General features: G+C 42.2%; 1 protein-coding gene across 1 annotated transcript in view; it reads right to left on the bottom strand.

Moving 5' to 3' along the window:
• Window positions 1–977: 977 nt before the first annotated feature.
• Window positions 978–25,837, bottom strand: part of drd3 (dopamine receptor D3) — a 33,983-nt gene continuing 9,123 nt past the window's right edge. Inside the window, exons 3-7 of the mRNA XM_064949916.1 lie at window positions 14,904–15,040; window positions 9,055–9,251; window positions 6,655–6,720; window positions 4,818–5,205; window positions 978–1,174 (exon numbers count right to left, since the gene is read on the bottom strand). Coding sequence (XP_064805988.1) covers window positions 978–1,174; window positions 4,818–5,205; window positions 6,655–6,720; window positions 9,055–9,251; window positions 14,904–15,040 — 985 coding nt within the window. The remainder of the gene's footprint in view (window positions 1,175–4,817; window positions 5,206–6,654; window positions 6,721–9,054; window positions 9,252–14,903; window positions 15,041–25,837) is intronic.

Here is a 25,837-nt window from a genome sequence, read left to right as displayed (position 1 = left end):
ATCCATTTTAAATTCAAGCTGTAACACAACAAAATGTGGAAGAAGTATGTCATAAAAAAATGGTTTAATCTGTTGTTGCTAGGGATAGTCAAAACAACATTTAAATAAAAATTGTATTCTTCCACTTTATTTTTTCATCCACTTTATTTTGTATTTATTGTCACGGAGCCCCTGTAGTACCTCCGGTTGAATTCCCCTGTATTAGGCAGCAGGGAAAGGGCATTCAGTGTCTTTTGATGGCTGTACATTGTGTCATATGGATGTGTGGAACTCTACTTCTCTTCATTTCCTTTGTTGCATTTGTGCTCTTTTCTCTATACAAGTATTTCCCCCCACCTCTGAATCACCAGTATTGTAGCAGTGATTTCTATGGTTTGAATTTAACTCTCATACTCTCCCTTCATGTCCTCTGCCCGCTGTGTACAGTATAACACAGGTAGAGCAGGTCCTTGCCCAGCTAACTAGCAGCCAAGTCTGATACGGTACCTGTAGTTCAGCTCAGGTGTGCAGGGCCTGTGTTACCGTTAGAGAGTCCTTGCTCAGGTGTGCTATAGTGTGCTGAGAGGTTCAGTGGAAGAGCATGGTCAGACATGGTCTTTATGGATCTGTCCTCTCAGCTGGAGATGATTTCAATGAAGACGAGTCATTGACCCTAAAGATGGACGGGTCATGGCTCATGTATCCACGGCTCAGGTACTGTATCCATTATCCATGCTCAGGTGTGCACATCAGGTGTGCCGGGCCTAAGGTCCAGTACAAGTCATAAGCCTTGCCTGACATGGTTATGGTGGACCTCTTGGCCTCTCAGCAGCAAATGATCTTATTGAAGTAGAGTCATTGCCCCTGATAATATGCAGTCAGGCTCAGGCCATGACTCATGCGTCTTATTCATACTCAGGTATGCCGGGTCCAAGGCCCAGTACAGTTTAGGTGCCTGGCCATTAGCCTGACATGGTCATGCTGGACCAACTCAGTTCTCAGCAGCTGAGGATCTTGATGAAGGCGCGTCTGAACTCAATGTTGAAGGTGGTGTAGATGACAGGGTTGAGGGCGCTGTTGACATAGCCCAGCCAGGTGAAGGCGCTGTAGAGCTCCGGGGGAATACGGCACGTCCTGCAGTGGGTGTTCAGGATGTGAGTCACGAAGAACGGCAGCCAGCAGATCAGGAACACTCCTGGAAGATGGAGAGAGAGAGAGTGATGGAGAGAGGGAGGGAAGGGGGAGGGAGAGATGGAGCGATGGAGAGAGAGAAAGGGATGGAGAGAGAGAGGGGGGGAAGGGAAGGGGGAGAGAAAGGGATGGAGAGAGGGAGAGGGACATGGGAGGGAGAGATGGAAGGATGGAGAGAGAGGGAAGGAAGGGGGACAGAGAGATGGAGGGATAGAGAGAGAGCGATGGAGAGAGCAAGAGGGATGGAGAAAGAGGGGGAGGGATGAGGAGATATGGATGGGGAAGAGGGAGAGCATGATGGATGGAGAGAGAGAGAGAGAGAGAGAGAGAGAGAGAAAGAGGAGAGAGAGAGAAAGGGATGGAGAGAGAGGGGGGGCAGAACGAGAGCTCGAACGAGACAGCGGAAAGCGAGATAAAGAGGAGGGAGTGAAAAAGTAAAAGAGAGGGAGTCAGAATTACTTTCATTTCTCATGAACCTGTACAGTGTGTGGTGTATACATTAGCCTTACGGTCAGCTAACGCATGCTACAGCAGCCACAGAGAGCAAGCCTGGTCTACAGGGTTAATGGGTTTAACTTATGCTCCTATACAAACATCCTCCAGCAAGTTAACACACAGCAACTTCAACACACTGACAGAATTCCAAGTAGACCCATACCGCCATAGACACTTTATGTACAGATCTTAATGTAGGATGTTCCTTTATGTAGGATCTTAATTTGACCGGTTTTGTTGAAGGAGTAAAATAACCCTGCAGCAGGTGAATTCATATCCCAGTGTCTGTTGGAAAGCAGACTGAACCAGGTTTTCCTTTAGGATTTTGCATGCGCTTAGCTCTATTCTGTTTCTTTGTATCATAAAAAACTACCTAGTCCTTGCCGATGACAAGCACATCTATAACATGATGCAGCCACAACCATGCCTGAAAATATGAAGAGTGGTACTCAGTGATGTGCTGTATTGGATTTGGCCCAAACATAACACTTTGTATTAAGGACATACATTTGCCACATTTTTTGCATTATTACTTTAGTGCCTTATTGCAAAACGAACACAGGATTTGGAATATTTTTATTCTTTACAGGCTTCCTTCTTTTCACTTTGTCATTTCAGTTAGTATTGTGGAGTGAATACAATGTTGTTGATCCATCCTCAGTTTTCTCCTATCACAGCCATTAGACTCTGTAACTGTTTTAAAGTCACCATTGGCCTTGAGGTAAAATCCTTGAGCGGTTTCCTTCCTCTCTGGCAACTGAGTTAGGAAGGACAACTGTATCTTTGTAGTGATTGGGTGTATTGATGCACCATCCAAATTAATAACTTCAACTTCAGGAGGTTGGTGGTACCTTAATTGGGGAGGACAGGCTCGTGGTAATGACTGGAGCAGAATAGGTAGAAAGGTATCAAATACATTAAACACATGGAAACCATGTGTTTGATGCCATTTCATTTGCTCCTTTCTAGTCATTCTTATGAGCCGTCCTGCCCTCAGCAGCCTCCACTGACTTCAACATGCTCATTGGATATTCAATGTCTGTGTTTGAAATTCACTGCTCGAAAGAGGGACCTTACAGATAATTATACGTGTGGGGTACAGTGATGAGGTAAACACTATTATTGCACACAGAGCAATTTATTATTGTTAAGCCCATTTCTACTCCTGATATTGTTTAGGTTTGCCATATCAAAGGGGTTGAATACTTATTGACTCAAGACATTTCAGCTTTTCATTTTTAATGAATTTGTAAAAATGTCTAAAAACATAATTCCACTTTTGACATGATGGGGTATTTTGCGTGTAGTCCAGTGACACAAAGTCTCAATTGAATAAATGTTAAATGCAGGCCATTTAAGACAACAAAATGTGGAAAAGGTCAAGAGGTGTGAATACTTTCTGAAGGCTCTGTATGTTATGAATTCCAATTCAACAATATCTTACGGATTTGTAAGTGCTTAAGATTCCCTTCAATCTCTTTAAGCTTTATAAAACAGTGGTTGCTGATGTGTATGGCTGCATTTAAGATACTGTGCATTTGAATGTCACAGTAGTAGGACCTACAGTAGGACCTAGTAGTAGGAAATGTATTCTTTCTGGTGCTTTAGTGTTAAGCGAGTGATTGAGAAAGAGAACTGCAGGGTTTCAGTGAATTTTTGTAAATCACAGGCTCATTTGATGACGCAGAAAAATTCTCACCGACAACAGAGTGATCAAATTAAGATACCGCGGGCTAGGTGTCGATTTGGAATTCAGAAAGTGTCTCCCCCACAGTTCAAAGTCGTCCAAGTCATGTGACATGGCTGACCGATCCAATTCTCTCTAGGCCATAGAAGCTAGGGAGTGTGTCAGGCTGAGGACATCTGCTCTCTGTGTGTGTGTGTGTGTGTGTGTGTGTGTGTGTGTGTGTGTGTGTGTGTGTGTGTGTGTGTGTGTGTGTGTGTGTGTGTGTGTGTGTGTGTGTGTGTGTGTGTGTGTGTGTGTGTGTGTGTGTGTGTGTGTGTGTGTGTGTGTGTGTGTGTGTGTGTGTCTGTGTGTGTGTGTGTGTGTGTGTGTGTGTGTGTGTGTGTGTGTGTGTGTGTGTGTGTGTGTGGTATGTGTGCGTACGTGACTCTTCTGTCTAATTAAGCAGACACCTCTGATTAGCTTCAGTCTCACTCAGTAGGGCATGGACTCGCCAACATGCCAGCTCTCACAATGAACAGCCTGGACCAATGGAGGCTAACAACATCCGCTAATCATTACAGTGTGTATGTTTGTGTGTGTATGTGTGTGTGTGCAGGTGTGTATACATGTGTCTGTGCATGTGCACTTGCGTGTGTGTGAAAGAAAAATAGAATGGAAAGGTGCTACTGCAGGTGTTTCACCTCATAAAGTGGATATGTATCTTTAGATCCACCCGTTCAATTTACCTTTAGATCCATCCATGCAATTTACATATCTATCTTTAGATCCATCCATGCAATTTACATATCTATATTTAGATCCATCCATGCAATTTACATATCTATATTTAGATCCATCCATGCAATTTACATTTCAGCTTTACCATGGTCTGTTCTGAGTTAATAAAGTCTTACTAGAACTGAAGACAAACTAGTGCCACCCATCCAATTTACATTTCAGCTTTACCATGGTCTGTTCTGATTTAATAAAGTCTCACTAGAACTGAAGACAAACTAGTGCTAGGCACCCAGCAGTGAAGGTAATGAATTGTAACATTTCAGATATCCTGATTTAATAAAGTCTCACTAGAACTGAAGACAAACTAGTGCTAGGCACCCAGCAGTGAAGGTAATGAATTGTAACTGATATCCTACATAGGCAATGCAATGGTATTGTATGGCTCTGGAGACATTGTTCTATTATTCTGCAGAGTAAAATGGTGTTATAATGGCGGGAATAGATCTGGGAGGGAGAGTGATTCTGACCTCTGACCCCCATGTCCATAACCCCAGTATTCTACAACAGTATTCACAGTCTATCATCCCAAGCTTCTGATTGACCCATTTGACTACTTTGTCTCTCCTCTCCTTTCCACTCTTCCCCATGTGGTCCATGTGTTCTCAATCAAATCACGTGGTAGAGTTCATAAAGATGAATGAATAATATACATGATGATAGTCCTAATAGAGAGAGTACTACTTCTTACCAAGAACAATGGCCAGCATCTGCGTAGCCTTCTTCTCCCTGTTCTGCATGCTCCTGATTCCATGTTGTTGCTGTTGTTGGCCGGCCAGGGACTGGGAGCAGGGGGTGGGGCGGAGGGCCGTGTGAATGCGTCCATTGGACAACTCCTTAACCTCACAGCTCCTCCTCACGGGTCTACGCGCTCTCTCTTTGGCCAACTCCTCCTCTTCTTCGGCACGGTCCTGTTCGTGCTCGGTGCGGCCGCAGGAGGCGTGGCTGATGCTGCAGTAGTTCTGGATGTCCACTGGGGGCAGCAGAGTGTTCTCCACGGGGGCCGTCCGGGTACGCTTACGCCTCAGGCACCCCGATATGAGGTGAGTTTTAGGGGGCACTGCCGGCTCCACACTCTCCTGGAAGGAACACACAGTCAGTCATATCTGAAGGTGCTGACCAATGACCCTACTGTTGATCTGGTCCAAAAACAACCCCTTGTCTGATTCCAGAGGGAGGGGATGGGGGTATGCAGATTAAGGTGTGCAACACTGTTTGCTTTCATATTTCCCCTCTAATCAGGGACTTTTTCAGACCTGGGACACCAGGTGACAGGATTCCCTGACATTTACTCCTGATTCTGGACGTGTCCCTGATCTCCACCCCGTACTTTCAGAGACCCCGGCCCTTCCTAGTTCACTGCTCCTTCCTGTTTCTCATGTTTCCACCTGTCAGTCTGAACACACGTCTAACAGCCGAGCCTCGCAGCCCTGTTCTCAGTAGGAAATTAAAGCTTGTCATTTTCTCCATCTTTGAAGTAATTTGTTGATTATGCGCGAGCTGGTGTGACAAATAAAGCTCAAAACTTTAAGATTGGGATCGGAGTTTAGAGGCAGTAGGCGAGGAGAGGAGCTTCATAATTCAGATTTTCAGCTTCCTCGCAGCCCTGGGGCTAATGACACACACACACACACACACACACACACACACACACACACACACACACACACACACACACACACACACACACACACACACACACACACACACACACACACACACACACACACACACACACACACACACACACACACACACACGCAGTGCTAAAAAGAGAACAGACACTCACAGCCAAGAATATCTGAATATGCCACCTGATTCATTGAAAGTCGGTGAGTTATTTAGATTCTGTTTAAACCAATTGTTTAAACCAAAGTCAATTGTTCATATTTGCACCTTTGGTTGGTCAAAAGGCCAATTTAAATAATCAGAATTGGGCTGCCTGTGTAAACATACCCTCAGTTCTTCAAGAGTCTACTCAAATCCCAAAATTGGAATAGTTAACACTTTATTACTATATATAATCAGCAATGTTAATATTATTAATATTATATTAGAATATGTAATATGCATAAATATTCAAGGAGAATATGTTCAAACTTAACATGATAAACAGGAATGAGATTTACTCTAACATTTGGCCAAAAATAACCATTTGAAAGCCATACCTTCTGATAGGCTGCCACCTCTACAATATATTATTAAAAAGGTAAAAAATGGAACCCCTCCCATCACAAAAAGGTTCCAGTTTCAACCTTTACACAGGGATTCCTCTTTTCAGAGAGGTTCCTCAAGGAACCTTTTTGAACTGGAAAGGTTCCCTGTGTGGCAATTTTTAGAACCCCAAAAGGTTCTCCCAGGCTCCTTTACTTCTAAAAGTGTACTTTACCCTCTCATACTTTCCAACATAAACAAACACCTACATGCAGGCTGCATAAAGACATACACGCATGGACTCAGATATACACACACACACGCACTCAGACACACACATATATACACACAACACATATACACACTACTCTTACCACTTTGATCCTGATGGGAGACAGGTCTCTCTTCTCCTTGGGGGTTTCCTCCTGCAGACATGTCTCCTGGGAGAGGGGAATGAAGGGAGAGAGAAAGGGATGAATGGAGTGAGAGAGAGATGGAGAGAGGGATGGAGAGAGGGATACACATGATGACTGACTCATCTTGCAACATGTAAGGGACAGTTTGAAATTTACCCTCATAGAAATAGCTCAAAATAATGTTTACGACCACAAATAATAATCCTAGCGACCCTGTGTTTATGGTCGTGGATATCGACTTTGCCACAACAGCATGCTTTTGTGGCATAGTCGATGCCGCAAAGGGATACGGGCCAGGAGGTTGAGGGTTCGCCCACCACCAAGGATGAGTTCAATCTCCCTGCCTATTTCATTAGTCCTACACTACGATCAGAGCCAGACAATGATCAGCTACAGTGCCTTGCGAAAGTATTCGGCCCCCTTGAACTTTTCGACCTTTTGCCACATTTCAGGCTTCAAACATAAAGATATAAAACTGTATTTTTTTGTGAAGAATCAACAACAAGTGGGACACAATCATGAAGTGGAACGACATTTATTGGATATTTCAAACTTTTTAACAAATCAAAAACTGAAAAATTGGGCGTGCAAAATTATTCAGACCCCTTAAATTAATACTTTGCTGCGATTACAGCTGTAAGTCGCTTGGGGTATGTCTCTATCAGTTTTGCACATCGAGAGACTGAAATGTTTTCTCTAATACTTGTATGTTTGAGAAATTTGATTTATGAGATTTCTTTTGATTTGTATTTGGCACCCTGCAATTTCATTGGCTGTTGAACCCCAGTCCTAGACAGGTTAACAAGGGAAAAAAATGCACTACCATCCTCTTTGCCCAATGAAACAATACACAACCCTCACCAAAGAAAAACAAAAGTTAGTCAACCCTCCCCTATTTTGGACCCCTAACCCCCCCCACCCCAATAAATTTCAAACTGTCCCTAAACACACAGGAGGCAAGAAGGAGGAGGGAGAGAAGGAGGGAGAGAGGATTGGCAGAGAGGAAATATCACACCTGACTCATCCTTCAAAAGGTAAACAAATCTATCTTAGCACCCATTCCCCCATCCATCCATCTGTCAATATAGTAGCTGTTAACTAAACCACGTAGCACAGGGCCCTCAAACACCTTAAACCAGATTCCTCAAGTTCTTAACGTCTTTGCCTGCTGTGTTGCAGATAATCTTGCTCTAATCTCTGATTGGCTCTATTGAAATTGGATGGGGAGAAAAAAATTGCATTCCATTTATATCAAAATAAAAATAAATCAGGGCAGCATTGAAAGCTTTTCCATATCACATTTTTCTCCAGTTAGCTGGAACTAAATCCTGTTCCAACATTCCCAAACAGCACCGTTAGTTCCCTCATCCCAGATGTCTCCTAGGACGTGATTTGATAACACAAACAACCCATAATGGATATGATCAAACCTGGGCTCAATGACTGGAAATGATCCTGCAACCCGCCGCTCAAATGAAGGGTCTGATCTTATAACCAGTCCCAATGTCACTGATTCAATTCTCTTTATTTGACTTCCCCTCCAGATGGTGTTGCTTGGTATTTACTAAGACATTATGTGGTAACAATTGGCACCCTTTGGAACTAAATACAACATAATGGCTCCTATTTTAATGAATCCCAATTAAACAAAACAGTAATTAGTTTATAATTACCATGTAATTACCATTTATTTGACATTGTGATTTCTAAGCCGGTAAAGAGCGGACTGTAACATAAACTATCCTTCCACCTGCTACCGTCACATTAAAGGCATGACCTTACAGTCACCTCTAGTGTGATGGAAATGACCCTGAAATCTGCCTGAACGTGAATGTAATGATCAAAGGAACTCCAACAAGCCCACGGATCCTCAGATCCCACATGATCGTATAACATGAACTGACAAATGAGTAGAACTGAGCCTGTTCGCCCAGCTCTCACATCACAGATACGCTCCTTTCTACACATCATATGGAGCTGGCCACCGAGAGAGCAGCACGGACCTCAGCACAACTCCATGGAGTGGTTATATCATCATCCCTCCTCCTGCAACCACGACAAGCCTAATAGCTGGATGACCTCCTCTCTATATCAGATCTCTCCAAGATCTCTGTATGATGGTGGTAAACATTTCCTTGTGGTTGTGTCACATGACAGATGCCACTTGTGACATTGGCTATTCATGAGTGAAATGTTGACGTGAGCGTGTAGTGCTTTATCATTCATTTATCTATGTGAGTCCCATTGAGATTGACATCTCTTCTGTAAGGAAATCCTTACAGACCTATGTGCAGATGTATGAGGGTATGCACTCACTTCAATGTACTTCACTGTGAGACCATTTGGATGTGTTCTCACCACTGAGGGCAGGGCCGAGCCTGGCTGGACCTTTCCACTTCTGGCCTGGCGGAAGGCGATCCTCTTCCTCCTTTTCCGTAGGAAGACATAGATGCGGACGTACACCAACAGGGTGACAGTGAAGGGCAGGTAGAAGGACACCACCGACGAGTAGATCACAAAGTCAGGGTTGGAGATGGAGCACACCGTCGGGTCGCCTGAGGAAGAAGAAAACAACCGTTCGGAGAACACAACCATGGTCTAATTACTAAACACTTACAGTACGCCCCTGAGCCTGATCTGAACATCTAGTCCAGTGGTTCCCAAGCTATGGGTTGGGACCCAAGCTGCAAAGTTTCGGATCCCTCCGGAACATTCATTACTTCCCACTGATTAGTACTCATATGAGTGTGTCCTTTGGTGTCCATTGGGCTGTACGTTACTGTTACAATGTCCGTTGGTACGTGTGAGTACCTATGCTGTTTGTTTTGGCTTCCGTGCCATTGTGGATTGCGCAGATGATTACGGGCCTCGTCCCGTGTGTTAATCATTGTGCGCGTGTGTTATTTATTCGAGGTACTCCTCGCTCTTTTGTTTTGGGTTTCTACCCTGTGTTTTGTTACGTGTTTGTTTGATCTTCGTCCCCGTGCCGTAATCTGAGTTGAATAAAAACACGATTACGCATTCTTGCGCCTGTCTCCCGAATCTCTTCATACCAGCGTGACATAATAATGGACCATTGAGGAAGACAGTGGGAACGGTCCGTCCGATATTGTTACAATGTCCATTGGTGCGTTTAAGTACCTGTGCTGTGTGTTTTGGGCAGATGATGACTACGGATCTCGTACCGAGTGTTAATCATTGTGCAATTGTGTTATTTATTCAAGGTACTCCTCGCTCTTTTGTTTGGGTTTCAACCCTGTGTTTTTGTATAGTGTTTGTTTCGTCTTCGTTGTAACGCTCGTCGTTGTATGAAGAAGGAGTGGACCAAAGCGCAGCGTGGTACGTGTTCATGATAATTTATTTAAACTGAACACTGAGACAAACTAACAAAATGGAACAAAACAAAACAGTTCTTTCTGGTGCAGACACAAAACAACTACCCACAAAACATATGTGGGAAAAAGCTACCTAAGTATGGTTCCCAATCAGAGACAACGATAGACAGCTGTCCCTGATTGAGAACCATACCCGGCCAAAACAAAGAAATACAAAAACATGGAAAAAAGAACAAAGAATGCCCACCCAAATCACACCCTGACCAAACCAAAATAGAGACATAAAAAGCTCCAAGGTCAGGGCGTGACATTCGTTCCCGTGCCTTTATACGGCACGCCGTAATTTTGGTACAATAACAAACCCTATGACCCATTCCTGCGTCTGTCTCCCGAATAATTTATACCTGTGTTACAGGGATGGAGAAACGCTTTCAGTGTAAACTTAAACAACTTAAACCAAATAGAAAATATATAGAAAAGATAATGGACCTACAGTACCAATCAAAAGTTTAGAACACCTACTCATTCAAGGGTTTTTCTTTATTTTTACTATTTTCTACATTACAGAACAATAGTGAAGACATCAAAACTATAAAATAACACATATGGAATAATGTAGTAAATGATGCTAGTAAATGATGCTCAACCCAAGGGAGGTTTCTGAGTCAGGTGAACAAGGTGATTAGCTCACTAAAGAACTCTAAAGCCAAAGATGTGTTTGGGCTGGACTCTACCTTTCTTAAAAACTACAAAGAGTCACTCATTGGCCCCATTACTAAGGTCACCAACACATCTATTGGTCTCTGTGTTTTTCCAAGGGTATGGAAGTCGGCCATGATAACGGCCATCTTTAAATCAGGCGACCCTGCTGACGTGAGTAACTACAGGCCCATTAGTATACTACCTGTGGTGTCAAAGTTTGTTGAAAAGTGTGTAGCAGAACAACTGATTGCCCACCTCAACAAAAGCCCCTTCACATTACACTCCATGCAGTTTGGGTTCAGAGCGAAACACTCTACAGAAACGGCCAACTGCTTTCTTCTGGAAAATGTGAAGTCCAAGATGGACAAAGGGGGCGTTGTTGGGGTGTGTTTCTGGACCTAAGGAAGGCTTTGATACTGTTAAGCATGAGATTCTCATCACAAAATTGTCCAAGTTCAACTTTTCCCCTGATGCCTTGAGATGGATGAAATCATACCTTGAAGGCAGAACTCAGTGTCAGAGTGAGCAACGAGCTGTCGCCCACTCTTTGCTATGATGTGGGCGTGCCCCAAGGGTCAATACTGGGGCCCCTCCTGTTCAGCCTGTACATTAATGATCTGCCTTCTGTCTGTACTGAAGATCAAATGTATGCAGATGATACAGTGATATATGTGCATGGAAAGAGCAAACAACAAGCTGCACAAGAACTCACTACTGTAATGGTCCAGGTTACAAAGTGGCTCAGTGACTCGTGTTTGCATCTCAATGTGAAAAAAACTGTTTGCATGTTCTTCACAAAGAGGGCAACAGATGCTACTGAGCCAGATATATATGTGTCAGGGGAGAAGCTCCAGGTGGTATCTGATTGTAAGTACCTTGGCATCGTACTTGATTCCAAGCTCTCTTTTAAAAAGCATGTGAAAAAGGTAATTCAAATAACCAAATTCAACCTAGCTAATTTCCAATTTATACGAAATTGTTTGACTACAGAGGTAGCAAAACTGTACTTCAAATCTATGATACTCCCCCACTTAACATACTGCTTGACTAGTTGGGCCCAAGCTTGCTGTACAACATTAAGACCTATTCAGTCTGTCTACAAACAGGCTCTCAAAGTGCTTGATAGGAAGCCCAATAGCCATCATCACTGTTACATCCTCAGAAAGCATGAGCTCCTGAGTTGGGAAAATCTTGTGCAATACACCGATGTCTTGTATTCAAGATCCTAAATGGCCTGGCTCCTCCCCCTCCACTCAGTATTTTTGTTAAACAGAAAACCCAAACATATGGCAGCAGATCCACAAGGTCTGCCATGAGAGGTGACTGTATAGTTCCCTTAAAGAAAAGCACCTTTAGTAAATCCGTTTTCTCTGTGAGAGCTTCCCATGTCTGGAATACACTGCCATCAGACACACATAACTGCACCACATATCACACTTTCACAAAATGCTTGAAGTCAATCAGATTTGTGAACATGGTCCCTAGCTGTGTGTTGCCACTTTCCATGTCTGTAACTTGTGAGGTGTGGAAACACTTTGGTGCTTTTATGAATTTTGTGTGTAGATTTTGTCTTGCTGTCTTTTTGTTCTATGTTGCTCTGTCTGTATGCTACGTCTTGCTTGTCCTATGTTGCTCTGTCTGTATGCTATGTCTTACTTGTCCTATGTTGCTATTGTCTATATTGTAATTGTTTTTAAAAACCTGCCCAGGGACTGTGGTTGAAAATTAGCCGGCTGGCTAAAACCGGCACTTTTACTGAAACGTTGATTAATGTGCACTGTCCCTGTAAAAATAAAATAAATTCAAACTCAAAGAACCATTAAACAGGTCAAAATATATTTTATAATTGAGATTCTTCAAAGTAGCCACCCTTTGCCTTGATGACAACTTTGCACACTATTGGCATTCTCTCAACCAGCTTCACCTGGAATGCTTTTCCAACAGTCTTGAAGGAGTTCCCACATATGCTGAGCACTTGTTGGCTGTTTTTCCTTCACTCTCCGGTCCAACTCATCCCAAATCCTCTCAATTGGGTTGAGGTCAGGTGATTTGTAGAGCCCAGGTCATCTGATGCAGCACTCCATCACTCTCCATCTTGTTCAAATAGCCCTTACCCAGCCTGGAGGTGTGTTGGGTCATTGTCCAGTTGAAAAACAAATGATAGTCCCAATAAGCACGAACCAGATGGGATGGTGTATTGCTGCAGAATGCTGTGGTAGCCATGCTGGTTGTGTGCCTTGAATTCTAAATAAATCACTGACAGTGCCACCAGCAAAGCATCCCCACACCATCATACCTACTCCTCCAAGCTTCACGGTGCGAACCACACATGCGGAGATGATCCGTTCACCTAATCTGCGTCTCACAAAGACACGGCTGTTGGAACAAAAGAAATCTCAAATTTAGACTCATCAGAACGAAGGACAGATTTCCAGTGGTCTCAAGTCCATTGCTCATGTTTCTTGGCACAAGCAAGTCTCTTCTTATTATTGGTGTCCTTTAGTAGTGTTTCTTTTGCAGCAATTCGATCATGAACGCCTGATTCATGCAGTCTCCTCTGAACAGTTGATGTTGAGATGTGTCTGTTACTTGAACTCTGTGAAGCATTTATTTGGGCTGCAATCTGAGGTGCAGTTAACTAATGAATTTATCCTCTGCAGCAGAGGTAACTCTAGGTCTTCCTTTCCTGTGACGATCCTCATGAGAGACAGTTTCATCATGGCGCCTGATGGTTTTTGCTACTGCACTTGAAGAAACTTTCAAAGTTCTTGACACCTTCCGAATTGACTGACCTTCTTGTCTCTCTAATGATGTATTGTCGTTTCTCTTTGCTTATTTTAGCTGTTTTTGCCATAATATGGACTTGATCTTTTACCAAATAGGGCTATCTTCTGTATACCACCCCTACCTTATCACAACACAACTGATTGGCTCAAACGCATTAAGAAGGAAGGAAATTCCACAAATGAACTTTTAAAAAGGCACACCTGTTAAATGAAATGCATTCCAGGTGACTACCTTATGAAAATGATTGAGAGAATGCCAATAGTGTGCAAAGCTGTCATCAAGGCAAAGAGTGGCTACTTTGAAGAATCTCAAATATAAAATATATTTTGATTTGTTTAACACTTTTTTGGTTACTACATGATTACATATGTGTTATTTAATCGTTTTGATGTCTTCACTATTAATCTACAATGTAGAAAGTAGTAAAAATAAAGAAAAACTCTTGAATGAGTAGGTGTGTCCAAACTTTTGAATGGTACTGTATATGAAGCAACTTTTTATAGAGGGGATAGTTGAGATAGTATAGGATTTTCCTTTCTATTTTGTGTATATGGACATGAAATTTATGTCAATCAATGCCAGGGGGATACGAAACCGGTTGAAGAGGAAAGCTTTTTTTTAAGGACTGCAACGCAGATCTTATATTCGTTCAAGAAACACATTCATGCAAAGAGGACGTTAATTTTGGGAAAAATGCAATCAAATAAAATGTGTCACATGCGCTGAATACAACAGGTGTCTTACAGTGAAATGCTTACTTACAAGCCCTTAACCAACAATACAGTTCAATCATTTTGTTTAAATTATACCTAAAAAAAATATGAATACGAAATTTAGATTAATAAAAATCAGCGGGGCAGTGACATTTTCTTGTCCACAGGACTAATCATGCAGCTGGGGTTGCCATTTTAGCACACAATTTCAAAGGGACATTTTTCTTTACTCACATGGACATCAATGGACATTGGCTAGTAGCGGTCATCAACCACATGGATAGATTTGTGTTGTGTAATGTGTATGGATCCTGTTCTAGTCCTCCAAATCACTTATCACAAATCACTCTGAGAAAATATCCATCCAGTCAGATTATAGTTGGTGGGGATTTTAATATGGTTTATTATAATGATACTGATAGATTACCCCATAGACCTAACATTGGTGTGAACAAATTGGTGAATTTCTGAAAAAGCCTGGACTTAATTGACATATGGAGAGAAACAACACACACTGAGTAATAGAGATCATTCACTACAATCAAGAACTTACTCACTGGCTAGGAATGCAGTTTTCCAAGGGTATAGGGGCTCACTGGTAGTGGTTAATTTCAAACTGTGTTGGCGCGAGAGGGTGTGGGTGTGTCTCACCTGTACTCACGTGTCTCACCTGATGTGTTAAATCCGAACAGCAGGGGGCAGGATACAGCAAAGGCCAGGATCCACACTGTCGCGATCATGACCGAAACCCGCTTCCTGGAGCTGTGTGTGGTGTTGTAGAGGACAGGCATCACCACCGCTGTGTACCTGGAGATGGATCACACACACGGGTTATACTAACTAACCCTAACCGTTTCCCTGGAAATGCATCAGTCACCACAAACAGACTGGTTACGCTAACTAACCCTAACCCTGGAAATGGATCAGTCAGGTTATATCTGTGATCTGTGACAAGATCTCTCACTCTGAGAGAGAAAGTTTGTGTTTGAGAAAGAGACAGAGAGAGATAGAAAGAGACAGATGGGGAGAGAGAGAGAGAGAATTTGTAAAAGGGAGAGGTCAATTAAGTTAGAAAAATTTGAAGTTAACAGAAAGAGAAAGAAGAAAATGAAATTCCAATGAGCGTGATATCAAGTTCCACAATGGAACAGCAAATGAAGCGCTTCTATATTGAAATTGTTTCACAATTACTCAATTTGGCTATTCAGCAATAAGGCCAGGAAAGCTTTGATAAAATTCATAAACTTTGTGTTGTATGCCAAGAATGCATAATGGCTGGTGGCATTGTCATGCTGGAGGGTCATGACAGGATGAGCCTGCAGGAAGGGTACCACATGAGTGACAGCGTTGAGCGTTGAGATTGCCTGCAATGACTTCAGAACACTTCAGATCACTTTGGATCACTTCAGAACACGGCAGATCACATCAGATCACTTCAGATCACATCAGATCACTTCAGATCACTTCAGATCACTTCAGAACACTTCAGAACACTTCGGATCACTTTGGATCACTTCAGAACACGGCAGATCACATCAGATCACTTCAGATCACATCAGATCACTTCAGAACACTTCAGATCACTTCAGAACACTTCAGAACACTTCGGATCACTTTGGATCACTTCAGAACACGGCAGATCACATCAGATCACTTCAGATCACATCAGATCACTTCAGAACACTTCAGATCACTTCAGATCACTTCAGAACACTTCAGAACACTTCGGATCACTTTGGATCACTTCAGAACACGGCAGATCACATCAGAACACGGCAGATCACATCAGAACACTTCAGAACACTTCAGGTCACGTTGGATCACTTCAGAACACGGCAGATCACATCAGATCACTTCAGATCACTTCGGGTCACTTCGGGTCACTTCGGATCACTTCAGCGTTGACCTCAGAAAATGTGAAACGTAATGAAAAAAATGTGGGTGTTTCTCATGAGCCAAACCGTATGAGTCAGTCCGACCCCTGGACCTGCATCATCACATTATCAATCACTTTCTATCTAGATATATTTATCCTAATATATTCTATTACAGTTTTTTGCAATTGCTTACACACTTGTTGCGGAATTTGGCTCATTGTGTCAAAACTCTACACACAAGCCAAATAAGACACAACACTTGGAGATAAACATTTTATTTCTATGTCAAAATGAAACTGCAATCAAAACTTAACAATCCTTTTTCAAAATGGCATTTTTGCAACAAAATGATACATACATGCACCATTTACAGTTTTTTTACAATCACTCTGGACACTAATTTCGGAACCTTGATGTCATTTTACAAAACTCTAGACACAACTCTAGACACAAAACTCACAACCAATGATTGGTACCCCAGGTAATCTTAGGTTTTATTATATACAGTCGGGAGGAACTATTGGAAATAAGAGCAACGGCAACTCACCATCATTACGACCATGAATACGACTTTCCCAAAGCGGATCCTCTGTTTTGCCTAACACGCAGGGCAATGGATCGGATCCCAGCCGGCGAACCAAAACAATGACGCTGTAAAAGAGGCAGACGAAGCGGTCTTCTGGTAAGGCTCCGGAGACGGGCACATCGCGCACCACTCCCTAGCATACTACTCGCCAACGTCCAGTCTCTTGACAAGGTTGATGAAATCCGAGCAAGGGTAACATTCCAGAGAGACATAAGAGACTGTAACGTTCTTTGCTTCACGGAAACATGGCTCACTCGAGACACGCTATTGGAGTAGGTACAGCCAGCTGGTTTCTTCATGCATCGCGTTGACAGAAACAAGCATCTTTCTGGTAAGAAGAAGGGCTGGGGAGTATGCCTTATGATTAACGAGACGTGGTGTGATCATAACAATATACAGGAACTCAAGTCCTTCTGTTCGCCTGACATATAATTCCTCACAATCAACTGTTGACAGCATTATCTACCAAGAGAATTCTCTTCGATTATAATCACAGCCGCATATATTCCCCCCCAAGCAGACACATCAATGGCCCTGAACGAACTTCATTTGACTCTATGTAAACTGGAAACCACATATCCTGAGGCTGCTTTCATTGTAGCTGGGGATTTTAACAAGGCCAATCTGAAAACAAGACTCCCTAAATTCTATCAGTATATCGATTGTGCAACCAGGGCTGGTAAAACCCTGGATCATTGTTATTCTAACTTCCGCGACGCATATAAGGCCCTCCCCCACCCTCCTTTCGGAAAAGCTGACCACGACTCCATTTTGTTGCTCCCAGCCTATAGACAGAAACTAAAACAGGAAGCTCCCACGCTCAGGTCTTTTCAACGCTGGTCCGACCAATCTGATTCCACGCTTCAAGATTACTTTGATCATGTGGACTGGGATATGTTCTGCATTGCGTCAAACAACAACATTGACGAATACGCTGATTCGGTGAGCGAGTTTATTAGCAAGTGCATCGGCGATGTTGTACCCACAGCAACTATTAAAACATTTGTAATGGCTTCCTTTCCTCTTTACCATAGCCACTGCCCAGGCCTGAAGCGGGGTTGTTTGGTACACATACAGTCCACACTCAGGGTTTCCAAACGGCCAAACATTCAATGACATCCAGGGATATTTATTCTTCTTATATCTAACAAAGAAATGATTCTCCAATCAACTTAAAGCAACTTACTTGATATGGAAAATACATAATATGACCTGTCTGTATGTATGTCTGTATGGTCAAAAAATTATACCGCTCCAGCATCTAGCAAGGACTTCCTGCCTTTATCCTAACACACTTACAGTGGTGCAAAATAGTATTTAGTCAGCCACCAATTGTGCAAGTTCTCCCACTTAAAAAGAAAAGGACTGTATTTTCATCATAGGTACACTTCAACTATGACAGACAAAATGAGAAGAAAAAAATCCAGAAAATCACATTGTAGGATTTTTTAGGAATTTATTTGCAAATTATGGTGGAAAATAAGTATTTGGTCAATAACAAAAGTGTATCTCAATACTTTGTTATATACCCTTTGTTGGCAATGACAGAGGTCAAATGTTTTCTGTAAGTCTTCACAAGGTTTTCACACACTGTTGCTGGTATTTTGGCACCTTCCTCCATGCAGATCTCCTCTAGAGCAGTGATGTTTTGGGGCTGTTGCTGGGCAACACGAACTTTCAACTCCCTCCAAAGGAGGGACCTTGAAATGCTTCTTACGAAGCCACTCCTTCGTTGCCCGGGCGGTGTGTTTGGGATCATTGTCATGCTGAAAGACCCAGCCACCTTTCGTCTTCAATGCCCTTGTTGATGGAAGGAGGTTTTCACTCAAAATCTCATGATACATGTCCCCATTCATTCTTTCCTTCACACGGATCAGTCGTCCTGGTGCCTTTGCAGAAAAACAGCCCCAAAGCATGATGTTTCTACCCCCATGCTTCACAGTAGGTATGGTGTTCTTTGGATGCAACTCAGCATTCTTTGTCCTCCAAACACGACGAGTTGAGTTTTTACCAAAAATTTATATTTTGGTTTCATCTGACCATATGACATTCTCCCAATCTTCTTCTGGATCATCCAAATGCTCTTTAGCAAACTTCAGACGGGCCTGGACATGTACTGGCTTAAGCAGGATTTGAGTCCTTGGCGGCGTAGTGTGTTACTGATGGTAGGCTTTGTTACTTTGGTCCCAGCTATCTGCAAGTCATTCACTAGGTCCCCCCGTGTGGTTCTGGGATTTTTGCTCACTGTTCTTGTGATCATTTTGACCCCACGGGGTGAGATCTTGCGTGGAGCCCCTATTCGAGGGAGATTATCAGTGGTCTTGTATGTCTTCCATTTCCTAATAATTGCTCCCACAGTTGATTTCTTCAAACCAAGCTGATTACCTATTGCAGATTCAGTCTTCCCAGCCTGGTGCAGGTCTACAATTTTGTTTCTGGTGTCCTTTGACAGCTCTTTGGTCTTGGCCATAGTGGAGTTTGAAGTGTGACTGTTTGAGGTTGTGGACAGGTTTCTTTTATACTGATAACAAGTTCAAACAGGTGCCATTAATACAGGTAACGAGTGGAGGACAGAGGAGCCTCTTAAAGAAGAAGTTACAGGTCTGTGAGAGACAGAAATTTGGTTGTTTGTAGGTGACCAAATACTTATTTTCCACCGTAATTTGCAAATAAATTCCAAAAAAATCCTACAATGTGATTTTCTGGATTTTTTTCCCTCATTTTGTCTGTTATAGTTGAAGTGTACCTATTATGAAAATTACAGGCCTCTTTCATCTTTTTAAGTGGGAGAACTTGCACAATTGGTGTCTGACTAAATACTTTTTTGCCCCACTGTACCACAATACAATGAATGGGCAAGGTGGAAGGGACAAAAACTGAATTACAATAAAAAAAGAATATATCTCAATCAGGTAAATATAAATCATAACGGTACGTTCCTAATATTTCATCATGTACATTAATATTTACTATATATACACAAATGTACATGGAGCTCGGTATGTTCAGTCTTTTATGCAAATATGTCCAAATCGGCTCTAACAACATTCCCAAACCAGAAACCGTGGATTGATGGCAGCATTCGCGCGAAACTGATAGCGCAAACCACTGCTTTTAATAAGGGCAAGGTGACCGGTAACATGACCAAATACAAACAGTGTAGCTTTTCCCTCCGCAAGGCAATCAAACAAGCTAAGAGTCAGTATAGAGACAAAGTAGAGTCGCAATTCAACGGCTCAGGCACAAGAGGTATGTGGCAGGGTCTACAGTCAATCACGGATTACAAAAAGAAAACCAGCCCAGTCGCGGATCAGGATGTCTTGCTTCCAGACAGACTAAACAACTTCTTTGCCCGCTCTGAGGACAATACAGTGCTACCAAAACCTGCTGACTCTCGTTCACTGCAGCCAACGTGAGTAAAACATTTAAACGTGTTAACCCTCGCAAGGCTGCAGGCCCAGATGGCATCCCCAGCCGCGTCCTCAGAGCATGCGAAGACCAGCTGGCTGGTGTGTTTACGGACATATTCAACCAATCCTTATCCCAGTCTGCTGTCCCCACATTCTTCAAGAGTGCCACCATTGTTCCTGTTCCCAAGAAAGCTAAGGTAACTGAGCTAAACGACTACCCCCCGGTAGCACTCACGTCCGTCATCATGAAGTGCTTTGAGAGACTAGTCAAGGACCATATCACCTCCACTCTACCTGACACCCTAGACCCACTCCAATTTGCTTACTGCCCCAATAGGTCCACAGACGATGCAATCGCAACCACACTGCACACTGCCCTAACCCATCTGGACAAGAGGAATACGAGAATGCTGGATTTTTGTTTTAGATTCCGTCTCTCACAGTTGAAGTGTACCTACGATAAAAATGACAGACCTCTACATGCTTTGTAAGTAGGAAAACCTGCAAAATCGGCTGTGTATCAAATACTTGTTCTCCCCACTGTATATGATAGGCACTCTCATGAACAAGCCACCCTTCTCCAGGCCATGGATGATGCATGCAATGACATCACGGCAGACCAGTGCCAGGCCTGGATTTGCCCGAAGATTCTTCCCAAGATGTTTGGCTAATGAAAACATCCATTGTGATGTGAATGAAAACCTACGGCCAAATCCACAAGACAGGGTTGATGGAAATATATAAGTACAGTAATCAACCCTTTGTTTAGCTTTTTATAGTAAGCCAGGTGAGGAACACTGCAGTGATGTTTTACAGTAAGCCAGGTGAGGAACACTGCAGTGATGTTTTACAGTAAGCCAGGTGAGGAACACTGCAGTTGATGTTTTACTGTAGTTTTTTTCTTTTTTTGTAGCTAATTATTTTTGCTTTGATTCAAAGAAACCTATGAGTGATTTTATTGTATTTCATCAATAAATTTCAGATTTTGTTCAATGATTCCACTGTGTCTGTAGTATTCTCTTTACTAGTCCTTTTACAGTGATGTATTTACAGGTAGTACCACAATGAAACATACATCACATATTTTTAATAATTTTGCACACCCAATTTTTCAGTTTTTGATTTGTTAAAAAAGTTTGAAATATCCAATAAATGTCGTTCCACTTCATGATTGTGTCCCACTTGTTGTTGATTCTTCACAAAAAATACAGTTTTATATCTTTATGTTTGAAGCTTGAAATGTGGCAAAAGGTCGCAAAGTTCAAGGGGGCCGAATACTTTCGCAAGGCACTGTAAGCAGCGCCTAAATTTCAAGTTTGGGGAAAACAATTTTCATCATACAAATGCACCTTTATAATAAAAATATTCCATGCATAATTGTATTTGTGATCACTTTGGAATATTTATTTCTCGCACAGAATAGAATAGGTTGACTTTTGTACTATGGGGGATAGTAGATTGACATAGGCTAGTGCTTTTGCTGTTCGTTAGGTCTACTCATCATGTTGGCTCATGAACAGGAAATGTGGACAGTTCTTCCAATATCTTCAATATGCACCTCAGAATTGGATGAGGACAAGCGCAGTTGCGTCCCCAATATCTGTCTTCACTCGTAGCCTGTGAGAAACACCCGATCACTGACGGAAAGCCATGTGAGTGAGAGGTACTGGAGCGCATGGAGAAGGGCACAATGGCCACTGGCCGCAAAAGGCATGTTTTTTTAGGGTGCATTATGGCCACACAAGGGGATGCTGCCGTGAAATTCTAGACATTATCAAGTGCTTGTCAAATTGTGAATGAGTGAAGGATATAGTGTGTACAGCCTGCACAAAGAAAACATGTCTTTCAAGCATCTTTTTTCAAATCATCATTAGAGTCGCATCAAAACAAATCAATCAAATAAAATAAAATTGCATTTGTCACATACACGTGGTTAGCAGATGTTAATGCGAGTGTAGCGAAATGCTTGTGCTTCTAGTTCCAACAATGCAGTAATAACCAACGAGTAATCTAACCTAACAATTCCAAAACTACTACCTTATACACACAAGTGTAAAGGGATAAAGAATATGTACATAAAGATATGAATGAGTGATGGTACAGAACAGCATAGGCAAGATGCAGTAGATGGTATCTAGTACAGTATATACATATGAGATGAGTAATGTAGGGTATGTAAACAAAGTGGCCACACAAGTGTAAAGGGATAAAGAATATGTACATAAAGATATGAATGAGTGATGGTACAGAACAGCATAGGCAAGATGCAGTAGATGGTATCTAGTACAGTATATACATATGAGATGAGTAATGTGGGGTATGTAAACAAAGTGGCATTGTTTAAAGTGGCTAGTGATATATTTTACATCAATTTCCATCAATTCCCATTATTAAAGTGGCTGGAGTTGAGTCAGAGTGTTGGCAGCAGCCACTCAATGTTAGTGGTGGCTGTTTAACAGTCTGATGGCCTTGAGATAGAAGCTGTTTTTCAGTCTCTCGGTCCCTGCTTTGATGCACCTGTACTGACCTCGCCTTCTGGATGATAGCGGGGTGAACAGGCAGTGGCTCGGGTGGTTGTTGTCCTTGATGATCTTTATGGCCTTCCTGTGACATCGGGTGGTGTAGGTGTCCTGGAGAGCAGTTAGTTTGCCCCAGGTGATGCGTTGTGCAGACCTCACTACCCTCTGGAGAGCCTTACGGTTGTGGGCTGAGCAGTTGCCGTACCAGGCGGTGATACAGCCCGCCAGGATGCTCTCGATTGTGCATCTGTAGAATTTTGTGAGTGCTTTTGGTGACAAGCCAAATTTCTTCAGCCTCCTGAGGTTGAAGAGGCACTACTGCGCCTTCTTCACAATGCTGTCTGTGTGGGTGGACCAATTCAGTTTGTCTATGATGTGTACGCCGAGGAACTTAAAACTTACTACCCTCTCCACTACTGTCCCATTGATGTGGATAGGGGGGTGCTCCCTCTGCTGTTTCCTGAAGTCCACAATCATCTCCTTAGTTTTGTTGACGTTGAGTGTGAGGTTATTTTCCTGACACCACACAGGGCAGGGCCCTCACCTCATCCCTGTAGGCCGTCTCGTCGTTGTTGGTAATCAAGCCTACCACTGTAGTGTCGTCCGTAACAATGTATTACACATCAAAACGTATAGCCCAACATTTGTAGAACAACTAAAGTTATATTAACAACACTAAATGAAGCATATAGGAGTACCTATTTCTTTGTTAACCGTACAACACAGAATAGCTGCATGTTCGCACTCCAAATCGTTTGGAGAAAATATCCGTTATATTTTATTCAGCTTTGCTCAATTTTATTCTTCATATTTTAAAAATAATGCCCTGGAATTCTAAGCACATCTTGTCTGCTAAATTAACTAGTGTAGCCCACAGCCATATGGCATAGCAAGATCAGGATCTAACATAATGACAACTCGGAGTATGCTATTCTTTTCTTCTGAAATAGACTACATTTTCTTCATATCATGCTTCTTTAGACCTGTCTAAAATAAATAATGGATTTATTGTGAAATTGTAGGCTATACTACATTGATGTATTATCACCGGACGATCACCGGATGATGGAAATATGTGACTGCCACGGCCCTATTCACAACACATCTATAAAGACTCTACATTGCATGACGCTGTACTTGCTTTAAAGTCAGACCGCTCTGATAACTTATAACGCATTTATAAATGCCTTATATCATATGACGCTGTACTTATTACAAATTCAGACTTTCATTCATTCATAACACATACATAAAGGCTAACTGTATTAACACCGGGGGAATTATCACTAACAGCTAAAACAAATCAACATTAAAGACAATTTTAAACCATACATTTCCTCTTATTTTTAAATTTTTAAAACAATGCAAATACGTTATTTAAAAAAGTCCAGCAATGCAATTACTAAACATTACACAGGGCAGTGAATAGTGTATCTTGTTCCTGAGCTGGCGGACAAATGGTCCTTGCCTCTGCTGGAGTTACTGCATGTTGGTTTCAACCTAACAACAAAGAAAGTTAGAAGGTCTGTTAGGAAATGTATTTGTCTCACCATCTGGGTAAGGGTAGCAGGTCTGTTAAGAAATGCATTTGTCTCACCATCTGGGTAAGGGTAGCAGGTCTGTTAAGAAATGTATTTGTCTCACCATCTGGGTAAGGGTAGCAGGTCTGTTAAGAAATGCATTTGTCTCACCATCTGGGTAAGGGTAGCAGGTCTGTTAAGAAATGCATTTGTCTCACCATCTGGGTAAGGGTAGCAGTTCTGTTAAGAAATGCATTTGTCTCACCATCTGGGTAAGGGTAGCAGGTCTGTTAAGAAATGCATTTGTCTCACCATCTGGGTAAGGGTAGCAGGTCTGTTAAGAAATGCATTTGTCTCACCATCTGGGTAAGGGTAGCAGTTCTGTTAAGAAATGCATTTGTCTCACCATCTGGGTAAGGGTAGCAGGTCTGTTAAGAAATGCATTTGTCTCACCATCTGGGTAAGGGTAGCAGGTCTGTTAAGAAATGCATTTGTCTCACCATCTGGGTAAGGGTAGCAGTTCTGTTAAGAAATGCATTTGTCTCACCATCTGGGTAAGGGTAGCAGTTCTGTTAAGAAATGCATTTGTCTCACCATCTGGGTAAGGGTAGCAGTTCTGTTAAGAAATGCATTTGTCTCACCATCTGGGTAAGGGTAGCAGTTCTGTTAAGAAATGCATTTGTCTCACCATCTGGGTAAGGGTAGCAGGTCTGTTAAGAAATGCATTTGTCTCACCATCTGGGTAAGGGTAGCAGGTTCTGTTAAGAAATGCATTTGTCTCACCATCTGGGTAAGGGTAGCAGTTCTGTTAAGAAATGCATTTGTCTCACCATCTGGGTAAGGGTAGCAGTTCTGTTAAGAAATGCATTTGTCTCACCATCTGGGTAAGGGTAGCAGTTCTGTTAAGAAATGCATTTGTCTCACCATCTGGGTAAGGGTAGCAGTTCTGTTAAGAAATGTATTTGTCTCACCATCTGGGTAAGGGTAGCAGGTCTGTTAAGAAATGTATTTGTCTCACCATCTGGGTAAGGGTAGCAGTTCTGTTAAGAAATGCATTTGTCTCACCATCTGGGTAAGGGCATTTCTGTGATGCACAATAAATACTCTAAATGAGGAGATGGGAAACTTAGTTTGATTCGTATTATTATATTCCTCTTTAATTCACAAATCTAATGACTTGACTATGAGACGTGGCTGTATCTAGGGAGATTTGTATTTAGCTGAGCCTGCTAGCGAGCTAAATGTTGTATTGGTATAGCTAACTAGCTAGCTTATGCTGCTAACATTAGCTAGAAATGGCTATTTAGTCACAAATTATCTGAAATAACGATTGAGGTAGCTATGGTAGCTATCTATGTATCAAATATAAAATTGGATTTGATTTATATAATCTAACTCAACACTTAACTACTACAAACTAATTTCAATGACAATAAATAAAGGTTAACTGACTTGTTTTTCGCTGTCCAGTGGTAGGACAAGTGGGCATTTGAGTTGCGCTACAGAAACACCACATGAATAAAAGGGTAACTACTCTCAAAAGTTTCTTTGATTTTTCCCAGACCTCAAAAGTTATCCCCTGATGTGTTTTATGCATTGCTGTGAACACAGAAAATCCAATTTAGTTGTTTTTCTATTAAAAACGTGTGAAACAAACTGTGGGGAAACGAGAAAACGGAATTTGGGGGGAAA

This window comes from Oncorhynchus masou, chromosome 30 (genome assembly GCF_036934945.1).
Source record: "Oncorhynchus masou masou isolate Uvic2021 chromosome 30, UVic_Omas_1.1, whole genome shotgun sequence".
Lineage (NCBI taxonomy): Eukaryota > Metazoa > Chordata > Actinopteri > Salmoniformes > Salmonidae > Oncorhynchus > Oncorhynchus masou.
The sequence above is the reverse complement of the archived record's forward strand: the minus strand, read 5'-3'. Positions and strand labels throughout refer to the sequence as shown.